The sequence below is a fragment of the Clinocottus analis genome, unplaced genomic scaffold, assembly GCF_023055335.1.
Source record: "Clinocottus analis isolate CAN_PGR_092001 unplaced genomic scaffold, fCliAna1.0.p SCAF_5, whole genome shotgun sequence".
NCBI lineage: Eukaryota > Metazoa > Chordata > Actinopteri > Perciformes > Cottidae > Clinocottus > Clinocottus analis.
The window spans coordinates 820,463-833,627 of NW_027176207.1; the positions used below are offsets into that span (position 1 = coordinate 820,463).

Here is a 13,165-nt window from a genome sequence, read left to right on the forward strand (position 1 = left end):
TACTGTCTTCATCATAGATGTTTCCCCGTGGAGAAGGAACCCCATTAACAGCATAATGACTAGGATGCTGTTTCTCATTACCCAAACGCGGTTGAGATTAAAGAAAACTCAGTCTGCTGAAGAGCCGTTAAGATGGAGGAGCAAAGGAGGTGCAGAACAGAAACATCACCGCCTCTGCATTCACCGCAATGTGCTCCTCAGACGGAAGAATATTAGAAGTTTCCTGATATTTCATGAACACATCATCCGAAGCGTCGCGTGTGTTGGGAGTCCTGCGTGAGCGCTCTTTTATTTGCCCTCAGATTGGTCTCGCAGGCAGAGTACACTGTATGTCGGTTGGGGTAATCCCTTAAATAAAAATAAATAAAAAGTTTGGTATCATACAGGTGCATTTCAACATACGATACAAGTTGTAAATACCAGCTGTAAATATCACAACTGCTAATAAACTCACGTTTACAAATGTGTTTTTTAATTAAACTGCATTGTACAGTTAACGTGAATATCTTAATTGTTTACGTGTTCACCAAAATCTACTTCAGCGAATAATCAGGGATGTAGATCAGCGAGGTAGAAACCCTGCCCCCTATTTCATTTCCTGGATTTGACGTGTGTTAAACCTGCGAGGCTGAACTCGGGGTAGGACTAAACCCGCGCTTCAGTTGAGCAAGGTGGGATCGGTAGCTAAGCTAGCGCCGTTGCTAACGCACGCTAACTGAACCTCCCGCGAGCCGCTGTCCCGCCTGATCCGACCGAGACAGCACGTAGCCCGCGCCGCCGCCTGTGTCCACGATGCCGGCGTATATCTGACCGACAGGGTTAGCTAGCGACTGTGTGAGGGGCGCGGGAGACGAGCCGGTAACGGTAACGGTACCAGCAGCAGCCCGGGTAGTGTCGCCCTCAGCCCTGCCTCCCGCTGCTAGCAGAAGTTCCTCCTCTGCCCGTTGAGCCAGTAGTTTAGTGCACCAGCTAGCTTAAAGCACGCCGAGGCGGTGGATATACATGTCTGCCTCCCCACCACGAGACGAGCCACGAAAGGGAAATCTTGCAGTTCATGTTTCGCCAAGAAGAAGTTGGTGTGACGTCTTTTATTCCATCTTGTTCGTATCTTTTCCAACGCGAGAAGATGAATGTGTCCAGGTATAACGTCTACAGCCTGTTGGACTGGATCTACGGCGGGGTGGACCCGAAGTTCGAGGGCAACGGGGGCCCCGAGTGCGCCGCCTTCCTCGCGCCCCAGCAGCGCCTCAGCGAGAGCCTGGTCATCGTGCTGGTGTCCGTGGTGGAGGTCTGCGTGGCGCTCGGGAAGATCAACCTCTCCAAGGAGCTGCGCGGGGTGAGCAAGGTCTGCTCCCGGGCCAAGGAGGACAGTCTGGGCAAGAATCTGCTGCTGGTGGCCCTCTGCATGACTTTTGGAATGGAGGTTGGGTTCAAATTCGCGACCAAGACTGTGATCTACCTGCTGAACCCCTGCCATGTCATGACCATGGTGCAGGTAAGGATGAGCTCTCTGTGTGTGTGTGTGTGTGTGTGTGCGTGTGTGTGTGTGTGTGTGTGTGTGTGTGTGTGTCACCAATGAAATGGGTACGAAGACGATGGCTTTACGTGTATTCATCTCGTCTTCCAAAAAGAGTGATTCATAGTGCTTCGTTGGGCTGACATCACTCATCTGGAGTAGAAGGAAACACTGGTTTCCTTTTTACAATCAGTGCCTTTTACTTCCTGAAAATGCCCATCAACATGCTTTAATTTCACATTCTTTACTGGCAGCACTTGGAAACTAAACTCTGAAGTAACAGTTGTTTGTTTTTCTGGCTAGTTGTGCGTGAACACTTTTTTTTTTTTTACACGGGGTGTACATTAGTAATGACTCCAATAAAACAGGGTGGAAAAACACAAAAACGTGTGCCTGTAAAAACTAGACCCCCACTTGTCTCTGGAGTTCAGCTCCTTGAGGAATGCAACCATGCAACCATGCAACCAGAGCCGTGCATCATCAGACTTGAAACCTCGTGTGATTGGCTCGTGCCCGGGCTTTTTTGTGTCACTGCACAGGAAGCAGGTTCAGTTTGTGTTGAAATGAACAAGTTTCCCCTTGTTCCACTGCTGCGTGAGAAGTCACCACACCTGTACCTTCCTCCTCCTCGCCTCCTTGGTCAGACTGACCTTCATGGCCCTCAGGTCGCCGCCAACTGTGTTTGCAATCAATAGATGTCGCATTACACATGACTTATGGAGAGCAAAGTAATAGTAATGCGTCTTCCTGGTTATTTGACATCACATTGGGGGAGGTAGGGTGTGAGCCAGTGGACATTGATGACTAACTTGTTGTGATGAAGAAATGACAGTCGGTCGCTAAATGGCCTTTCAGGGGCCCAAGGTTAACCCGCAGTGGATCCCTCATCCAAGAGGAAATACAAGTTTAGAAACGGTGACAGAAAGGAAGAGTTATCTATCAACGGGACGGCTCTGCAGGGATTACCACTCAGTTTATCTGTGAGGAAGAGCAGCAGAGATTGTTTTTACTATCAGGGAGAAGAGGTGGAGGATGAAGTGTGTTGTGTGTTCTGGCTTTATTGAAGGGTGTGTGTGAGTTGTCCTGCAGATGATTTCTCAATGAGGGCATGGACAGGGATTTCATATTTTATTGACTCATAATTTTAAATGTGACTCCACCCAGCAGGTCCACAGCACTGCGTTAACAGTATATGGGTGGAGTATTATTTTGTATTCCTAAAGTTAAAACCTCTCAGGTGTGCATGTCTCCTTGGAGCTCTTTGCAAAGTGCAGCAAAGCAATGTGCCTAGAAACGAGAGCAGTGCGTCCAGAGCGAGTGAACATTTCAGAGGCTTAAACAAACTAAACTCTGTTCTCGTAAAGTTCCCATGTTGCCCGGGGAGTCCGAGTCGAGTGCCTCTGTATCTGAAGTCGCCACAGTCCTTGAGCAATCAAGGCCTGTGCTCCAGCCGAGTGCTGAGCGTAAAACCACTTGGATGCAACGCGTTTCCTGAGCCGGCCGACTGCTGAAGCGCTTCATCAGCATCGCCTCCATTCTGCACGTTCAGTACTGTCAGTATTGTCATATTATTACTAAATACCTCCACAGTGTGCTGCTGCGACAGATAGAAATATTGAATCACACCTTTTAGTCAACGCTGCTGCCCAGAGAATTTTATATATATATATATATATATATATATATATATATATATATATATATATATATATATATATATATATATATATATATATATATATATATATATATATATATAAACACACACCAGGTGAGCACGCTTCCCTCAGCTCAGGGAGGGAGAGCGCCGCCACTTCGGGTTGGCGGTTCAGTGTCTGATGAGTTGTCGCCTCTCACGTTTGATGCCGTCGATGTCTGTTGTGTTTTTCCTCCACGTGAAACTGGAGCAGCAAACAAACCAATCAAAGTCTCAGACGATGGACACGCTGGGCCTCAGCGCTGCTTTGTGCTGGTTTCATGACATAAAATAGACAGACTTTCCTCTTATGTTTTGACTGATGAGCCAAGATATTTCGGGCTCGCTCTGCAAACTATTTTGGTGGAGCACAGGAGCTGTGCAACGGGACGCCGACACACTAAGAGCACTGTTTGAAGATGTGGCATGAAAGTAGTGTAACGTGGTGATGTAACATAATTACAATCACCATGTGCCACAAATCACATTTTAGATGCTACAAAAGAAAAATCTAACAATAATCTCAATCTACAGTCTTGAGTGTTTGAATCTGCCACGAATAGCGCCCGACAGCGGTGATGGTGGAGGAGGTGGAGGAGGTGGAGGAGGTGGAGGGGTTCACAGGGTTCTGCTGCTGGCTGGGACTTCACTTTAAACCAGACTCAGAGCTCCTCTCATCTCATCGAGGGAACGTCTTTCCCCTGTTGCCAGAGCTCCGTGTGACTGATCATATAAACTATGAGAGATTGGAGGCTGATGATGATGATGACGATGATGACGATGATGATACTGCTTCAGGCTCCAGGAAAAGAAAGAGCTCGTCCCTGCTGGCGGTGCAGCAGCAGAGAGGGTTGGATCTGAGTTCAGAGTGCTGCTAGTGGAGTTAGCTCGCTGCAGCGATGCACAGGCAGACTTCCTGCTCTGAGAGCTCACGAGCCGTGTGCAACACACACTCTGTGTCACACACACAGTTCCAGTATCAGCATCATCTTCATGTATAGCCTCATGTGTCAGCTGCAGACACAACACCATGCAGAACACAGTGTTGTCTGGTGGAGTCATCCGGACCAGCCGTATCGCACTGTGCTGCATTACTTATTGATTAGACTTGTTGAAGGAAGTGTGTTTAGCAGTAATGAGTTCTGTCCATCTGTAAGGACGCCATTGATCTGCTTCTTCTTTACTTCATATCATTTTACAATTACTACTACTTTAAAATAGTTCACTGCAGGACACGTTGTTGTTCTATGAAATGGTCTTATATATATATATATATATTTTCTCCTGACAGATGTCAAGAAGCCACTTTCCCGTCAACTCTCAGTAGCCTCATAACTAAATTGCACATTCAAAGTGCTGACCAGCATCAAAAAACAGGATAATAAAATGAGTGATAAAAAAGTTAAGAACAACTTTGGGGCAAGTCACATTTTCTGATTAACACATGATTACCTACAAAGCCACAACGTTGAGTTTCTTGTCATTTTAAACCTGTTTTTGTTGCTGGTTTAAAGAGTGAGGCGTGTTCAGAAGGAGCAGACTGTCTGCGTTTGGCGTGACGTGATTTTAAAACACACAACAGGAAGCGTTGGCTGAAGAACTGAAGCACACACTTTGCCCCACCGCGTGCAGGCTGGTGAAGCCAGTGACGGGTTACTGTGACTGCAGTGTGGACCAACACACACCACCAGCCTGACGAGTCTTCCTATTGACAGAAACAACGCGCTCAGTAATTACCTGACATCCAGTTTGCAGCTTACGGGGAAACTGCACTGGAGATCATGTCACAGCGTTGTATTACCGTCATACACAAAGTACATGTAAAGTGTTGTACTCGCAACCAAGAACTGTGTTCTCGTGCAACGGGAGCGTGCAGCTTCCCGTGAGCAGAATGTGTTGGACGTGTTGCATAAATCTCAAGTAATGTTTATATTAAAAGTATCTGAAGTGATGAAGGCAGGAGGAAAGCATGGAGGTCGACCTGCAGCAGCAGAGGACAGAGGCCTGGTGGTGGCGTTGTGGTGGCGTTGCGGTGGCGTTGCGGTGGCGTTGCGGTGGCGTTGCGGTTGCGTTGTGGCGTGCGCTGCGGCGTGCGCTGCAGCTACTAACCGCTAGCAGCTGAGCCATTCTGACCTGTTAGCAGAGCAGCAACAACATGGAAGTGATCCGCTAACTCGCTGCTGCTTCCTGTCAGCTAACAGCTGCTTCATGTGTGTAGATTTATCTGAACAAAGTTAAAGTTGGCATGAAACGGCCACACGATTAAATATGACATCATGAAAAAGAGAAAGAAACTTATCTCAATACTGTAGTTTAAAAAAAAGAGAATCTAATAAAAGGTGTTGGTTCCTGTTGTTATAAAGCAGTGTGTTGTTATAAAGCAGTGTGTTATACTACACAGTGTGTTGTTATAAAGCACAGTGTGTTGTTATAAAGCACAGTGTGTTGTTATAAAGCAGTGTGTTGTTATAAAGCAGTGTGTTGTTATAAAGCAGTGTGTTGTTATAAAGCACAGTGTGTTATAAAGCACAGTGTGTTATAAAGCACAGTGTGTTATAAAGCACAGTGTGTTGTTATAAAGCACAGTGTGTTGTTATAAAGCACAGTGTGTTGTTATAAAGCACAGTGTGTTGTTATAAAGCACAGTGTGTTGTTATAAAGCACAGTGTGTTGTTATAAAGCACAGTGTGTTGTTATAAAGCACAGTGTGTGACACGTTGTGCGTTAACAGGAAGCAGCGTGTCGGCTCCTTGGTGGCTGCTGGGCTTCAGGACTCGGCTCTCTGCAGTCTCTCCTCTGGTTACGTGGCACATTAGTTCCTCCTCTGTTCTCTTTTGTTTATTGTCTGCACTTTGCAACTGACACACACACACACACACACACACACACACACACACACTGCTCCACTTCTCAGGCTTTAGATGTTGTGATACGTTTATTTTAAACGGTGTTTCTTCCACAATGATGAGCAAAATCCTGACTCATAGGAATAAAAACTACATTTGTTTTAATTAAATTACTTCATAAATTGATTATTTATATTTTTTACACATTTTTGATTTCATAACATGATTTTCATAACTCTTTCTAACATGCTTTTTATTTGCGGTTCCATGTATGGGGCAGTTTGTAACTGGTTTGATGACACGAGACATGGGAACAGTCTTTTACACACACACACACACACACACACACACACACACACACACACACACACACACACACACACACACACACACACGGTAAACAATGGTGGGCGACAACAACCGTCCTCTTTGGGATGTGCAGGGACCAGGATGCACACCTGTCAGCTTTGGCAAACCCGACTTATTCATAAAGACTATATTAAAGTCTTGTTGTCTCGTCACTCCTCTGAACGAGTATGAACACTTCAGCAACATCACGGCTGGTCATGTGTTCTCACGATGTAGAGTCATTAAAGACGTGCAGACAGGAGGAACAAGAGCTTCACCTCTGGAAGATGTTGACTTGTATTTTTAAGTGGCGCATTATTCACTTCATGAATCCTGCAGCCTCTGTGTGTGTGCGTGCGTGCGTGCGTGCGTGCGTGCGTGCGTGCGTGCGTGTGTGTGCGTGTGTGTGTTAGTGTGTGTGTGTCTTATAAGCAGTTGCACCTCAGTTCCCCGTGCAGGTGACTTTGAGTTGAGAGGCTGCAGATCAATCACCCAAACGTATGATCCCGGCCACTGGCTGCTTGTACAACACCTCTCAACCAAATTGCTTTCTGGTAATTCTGTTCGCGGCCTCTCGGCTCTCGGGCAGAACAACTCTTTCTTGTGTCAGATGGAGTTTCCAACCAATCCATGTGTGCGGTTTCCCGCAGGCCCCAACAGCACCGCCGCTGAGCGTCCATGAGATTACAACCGGGATGACGATCCCACATGTTGGTGCGAATGTTCTGGGAAGAGGAGACGGAGGAAGAATAAACCAACCTTTGTTTTTAAATTCATCAAAAATGTTGAATCAGCAGCCGTCACGCGGTTTGAATCCGTTAGTCGTTCTCATGAAGTTCCCAGAGCCGGACCGCACTTTATTATTTATTATTATTATTATTATCATTATTATTATTTGCACAATTTCACTATATGTTGGACAGAAGAGAAACGTACTTTCGATCTTCTGTAAGTTTGCACTGCACATTGCACAAAATTGATAATAAAAACGACTTCGAGGCCTCGGCTCGTTCCCGATGCCGGCGGGCTCGGTGGGAGTGGGCGGAGCCAAAGCGTCGGTCCAGAAGTCAACGCGTCCGTCTGTCAGAAAGTGATTATTCACACCAGCAATGACTTGTAGACGAATTCAAATCAGGCCCTGAATACATTAAAGACTGTTTGCCTTGTTGGAGTACGAGGTACTTATCCGTGTATTAAATGATGCTCCCAGAACCTGCAGCAAAACCTCTTGTATTTATAACAAGTTCACTGCTTCATCTGGTTATTTTAATGCATTCAGTTTGACCAACTTCCTGTCCCGTCCTCATTGGATGCTGGACGCGCTGCACAGCCAGCAGGGCGCCGTGTTCAAGCCTCCTGCTCTTATTATGTTAATGCAAAGTTGTTAAAGCAATTTGTTCATTTTCTTTACTTACAGCAGCGACCGCTGGAAGCTCTTTTCTCTTTTCAGCGTTCAAGCTGTTCCTCAATGACTGTGAGTTTAATGTGATAATGTGGCTCCTCTCTCTCTGTGCTTTGCTCTGCAGATCTTCCTGCTGGCCTGCCCGCCCTGTAAAACAGCCATGGTTGTGTTTCGGTGAGTATATTCCCCGCTGGCGCTTGCTTTGATGTGATGTGTTAAGTCAGTGTAGATGTGCTCGGTGTGAATGACTCCCAGTCGTCTGAATGTAAAACGAGTGTTGAGCAGACGGACTCAGACTCCACCCGGACGCTGCGGCCGTTGATTGTAATCAGTGTTTTATTGTAACGGCCTCATCGGGGTTTATGGTCTCCTGCTCTGCACAACCGCTCTCGCCCGGGAAGTTAATTATTCATGAGCAACGAGTGTGTTTTTGCCAGTGGGAACACACAGTCGGATTTACTCTGAACACAAGCTGGGTCACGTTGTGTTGCGCTGGCTCACGGCGAGCAGCTGCAGCTTCACCTGAAGAGACCACGAAGCCGCTGCAGAGCAGCTCCACGCAGCGACATCCAACCAGGCTGGTCTGTGGAGAACAAAGTGCTGAAGTACGTCCATGTCAACACAGGATCTTCCCCCATCAGGTGGAGATGTTGCTGCTCCGGAGGTTTTACAGGACGCGGTGTCAGCGGGCGTGTCCCATGAGGAGGCCGGCGTGCTCGCTGTTTACTTGTATTTTGTGCAAACATGACATTTTATCTGCACCTGGAGAAGAGAAGTGCAAAGTGCATCGTCGTTGAAGCAGAAACATGAATGAAAGAAACATGAACAACTGTGGTTGCCGTAGCAACAGCGAGTGTGATTTAATACAGGAGCAACTGGTGCGACCACACACTGGTTTAATATTTACATCATGGAAATACCTCCGGCGGCGACGCACAGACACAATACCATGAGCTTTGACCCTGAAGCAGCGACGACGTCTGTAAAAGTGTAAAAGTGACGACTGTCAAAACTTTCAGAGGATGAAACATTTGTGGGTTTCGCGAATTGTTGCCTCCTCTGTCTTTTGTGTGAGCACAAACATGCAGCACATAACATGTTAGTGATGTGCGGCATCGATACCGGCTGCATACACATTATCAATACACTGCATCAGTAGCGCGTGGCGGCGGCGTAGCGATGGAGGCGTTGGTACAGACGTGCACGGTGGACTGTGACTCATATCTGAGGTGAATATTGACGACATTTGCACACAATTACAAAAGTAATTGTGGTGTAGTAATTAATGTCGTGGTCAAGATCGTTGCATATTGTAGCACATCATATTTATTGCATTTTTCATTTGAAATCCCTCATTAGTCCCACAGGGGAAATGTCTGCTGAGCATTTGAACTCTTCCTGGTGATGAAGGAGCAGTGAGCTGCTGTGAGGCGACCGGGAGCAACTGAGGGTTCAGGGTCTTGCTCAAGGACACTTCAACATGAGAACAATGAGAGACCAGGATCCAACCGGCAACCCATCTGCCCGTGAGCTGCAGCTGACGACACTAGAACCACCCAGCGTCTCTTCATGGACTTTAAAACACGAGGTGCTTCATGATCAGTAGTCCTGGTGAACGGAGCGGCTCGTCTTCCCTGAAAGGTCCGAAGGCCCCGAGAGCGACGGCCGGCTCGCTGGAGCGGACAGCCGGACGGCGCCGCCGCTCTGCGGTGACCTCGCTGTCACAACAGCTGCTGCGATGACACAGAGCCGCCCAGCAGGTGGAGGCAGGTGATGCTGCCGGCTCTTTGGAATAATGGAGGGTTAAAAGAAATGAGCAGAGGCCAACCACACCATGCGCCTCTACGACATGCTGCACACACACACACACACACAGACACACACACACACACACACACACACACACACACACACACACACACACACACACACCTCTCAGTCAAGCCTCCCATCAGGACCGGGCGCTGCCAAAGAATGAGAGGCAGCTGCTGCTAACGGCATCAGGGAGCACTCTGATTGGCTTTCAGCAACACGGAGCGTTAACCCCCCCCCTCCCTCTCCTCCACCTCCCCGCCTCCATCAGCTCTGTTTCACACTAACTTGTCCATGACGCTCTGATGTGTGCGCAGTGGAAAATGTTGTTAAACTGGTTCCTGGGGCATATTCGTTGGAGCACGTGAGGTTTATCGGAGACTTTAATTCTTTTTGTCCGTCCCCCTGTGTGTTTACAGGCTGCAGGTCCATATGCTGAACGGTGCGTTACTGGCTTTGATGTTCCCAGTAGTCAACACTAGACTGGTAAGTAAACAGGACTGGAAGTCCTCTGCTCTCATCTGGCGTCTGGTCGAGGACAGAAGAGACTCGACGTGTCAGAAAGTAGGAGTTTGGTAACGATTGATTAGTTTGTGTGTGAAGGAGATGTGAGGGAGTCAGATGACCGTCTCTCACTCACAGCTGCAGGCGAGCAGCAGATGCTGCAGGCGGCGCACGAGCAACACACATTCAGCAGAAGGAAAGACGCGTCGGCTTCATGTCTAAATAGTTTGTTCTCTCCTCAGCTTCCGTTTGAGAAGGAGATCTACTACATCCAGCACTCCATGCTGTACCTGGTGCCGCTTTACCTTTTCAGGAAAGGAGGTAGGTGTCGCTCTCTCCCACATTGACTCCCAGGAGGAAATACGGTTCACTTGCCAACCGACACCACACAGGTTCCCTTTTCTTTGTGCTTTGTGCTTTGTGCTGGTATTCAGGGCCCTCAGAGTCACGCAGTGGCTCAAACGCTGCAACACAGACATTATGCTGCACGGCCGCCAGGTGCATGAGGAAACAGTAAACGTACCTGTAAACAAGACGAATCACAACACATAAAGGCAGACGAGGCTCCAGAAGCAGGTCAACCCACAGGGTTTGGAGCTTTCCACAAAAAAAGTACATTTAATCGGTAGAAGCTTGACTGAGGGTGCTGCACCGTCATCACACTCATTACTCTAGTGGAGCTCACTTCATCAGTGCACACTAACTGTCTCAGCTCGTGCTCTTAGCCAATGAGCAGTGAGGAAACAGGAAAAGCCGGTTTGACTCCACATCCTGTTGCGGCGTGCGGATGCAGGTTGTTCCACCTGCTGTGGAAACAGAACAGGGAAGTGAAGGTTTCATGCTTCCTGTGCTTCATGGCCCGCTTGTCTCTGCAGGTGTGTACAAGCCCGAGCCTCTGGGGGACATGTGGTGGGCGCTGCTCTCCACCGGCCTGCTGTTCCTCTACCACTTCCTCTTCCTGCAGGTCCTCGGCCTGGTAAGATTGAGCCCTCTGCTGGCCGCTTCGTGGTACTTCACCGTGCAAAGCACACGAGGAGCAAGAAACGATCATTGCATCATTTCTGTGTTCAACACATTGAAATATAATAATAGTTGGGCTTCAGTTTGAGCTCAGTATGAGAAGCCGATATTATTACACACCCATCTGACAATATTAACGTAAATCAATATTGTTTATGCACACACATGCTTACAGACATATACAAACATACTCATGCACATGCTTTCATAGTCATATCAGACTTTATTTAAACAGACTATTCTCATTCATACCTTTGTATACAAGGAGAAACAGACAAGATAATAATACATTTTATTTGTATAGCGCTTTAAAAGATACTGGAGGCACTTTACATGGTAAAGACAAATAACAGAAGCGTCAATACAACAGGAAAGATGACAAGAGAGGGAAACAGATTAATAAACAAGTATCATGACCATGTGTTGACCTGAACTAAATGTCATGATAGTTGGAGCAGACATCAGTGATAATCACCATCCCGGAACCTCATTATCGTCTTAACCTCATTATCCATCCCGTTGGTATTATTCCCGTTTCCTTGGGCGTCACATTAAGTCTCGTCTTCCTCAAGCCGTGCGTCTCCGCCCCCTTGCAGGCGACGGAGGTCAACCTGAACAACATGCTGTGCCCGGCCGTGTCCGACCCCTTCTACGGGCCCTGGTACCGGGTGTGGGCCACGGGCCACCAGACCCTGCTGACCCTCGTCCACGGGAAGGTCCTCACGCTGCTGTCGCGGCACTCGGGCCCGGCGTGCCGCTCGCTGCTGGACGCGCTGCGGCTGCGCAGCAAGAGAATGGACTGAACGTCCGCGAGGACGCACACAGACACGGCCTTTCATCCTCAATGCCTCTCGTGGAGAACTTGTTCTGTTCTTTTATAAACAGCGTTTTAATGCATCCTTTTAGGCTCACCATCTGTTTTCCTGAAAGAAGTGAGCGTTTGAGGGGCCAGTGAATCCATGTGTCATTATTTGGCTTGCATTCATCGTGCATGCACAAACACGAGGGCGGCGTTTTAAGGCTGGTAGTTAGTGTTGTGGAGTTGGGCGGATTTAGCCTCTTCTTTTTCCTTCTTTTTTATTTTTTTGGTATACAATTTAAAGAAACAAGTTAAGTCATTTTGGGGGAGACTTATCAAGCTGCCTTTTTGTAAATGTAGAGTTCTGAGGACGGAGTCGTTACACTTTAGTTCTGTTCCTACTCGTTGCACTCCGTCATAAGTTCGTGGGTAAAGCTGCCATTTTTGTCTCAAGTGTGTTTTGAAACAAATTTTGAATGTGGAGCTGTTGTAAAAGTTATTGCCTGTTTTATAGTCCCAGTTTTTTATTTGTCGTGTATGACGTTGTCGTCATGACTGAAAACACAAAGTCGTTTGTGGCGTTCCCCTTTGACCTCGCACATGTACAGAGCAGTTTTCTAGCGGCCTCTGTGCGTTTCTGTCTCCGGCCCGTTCAGATCATTCCAGTTGAGATAATCAGGGGACACGAGGATGTAGTGCACGTGCTGAGTGACGAATGAGGATCCATGGATCTACACTGGGGTGTACTTCTCTTTATTTTTCTTTTTTAACTCTGCCAAGGGAACTGGTGTCTTCGTGTGTGATTCCGCTACAATATTGGACCATATTTAGTTGGGTATAAACTTCAGTCGTTGGGATGAATGTGACGTTTGCCAAGACGGAGACGATCTTGGCAAAATATGTATCTGGGCTTGACTTGAATTTGTTGCTTGATCCTACAAGTTATCCTGAATTCAATCCACCGCTGCGCCTGCGTCACGGCTCAGTTTAGTATCCAAAAATAACTCAAGAACGCATCGGATGATCTGCATGAGGTCACTTTGGGGTCGCTGATGGACGACCCACTCGAAAGGAAGTATTAACCAGCATCGGCAATTTGAATATTTAGGTCATGATATATATCATTTCAAGTGTGTTGGGTGTGTGTGTGTGTGTATTACTGTAGCATATACTGTATTTCACTGTAAACGGGGGAAAAAAGGGATTAGACAAACTTTTGTAT

At 47.3% G+C, this 13,165-nt stretch overlaps 1 protein-coding gene across 1 annotated transcript in view; it reads left to right on the plus strand.

Annotated features, from left to right (window-relative positions):
• Positions 1-669: 669 nt before the first annotated feature.
• Positions 670-13,165, plus strand: part of LOC137802920 (transmembrane protein 164) — a 12,553-nt gene continuing 57 nt past the window's right edge. Inside the window, exons 1-6 of the mRNA XM_068601112.1 lie at positions 670-1,495; positions 7,933-7,982; positions 10,040-10,106; positions 10,367-10,445; positions 11,000-11,100; positions 11,741-13,165. The exon at positions 11,741-13,165 is cut by the window's right edge and continues 57 nt beyond it. Coding sequence (XP_068457213.1) covers positions 1,055-1,495; positions 7,933-7,982; positions 10,040-10,106; positions 10,367-10,445; positions 11,000-11,100; positions 11,741-11,947 — 945 coding nt within the window. The 5' untranslated portion in view covers positions 670-1,054 and the 3' untranslated portion in view covers positions 11,948-13,165. The remainder of the gene's footprint in view (positions 1,496-7,932; positions 7,983-10,039; positions 10,107-10,366; positions 10,446-10,999; positions 11,101-11,740) is intronic.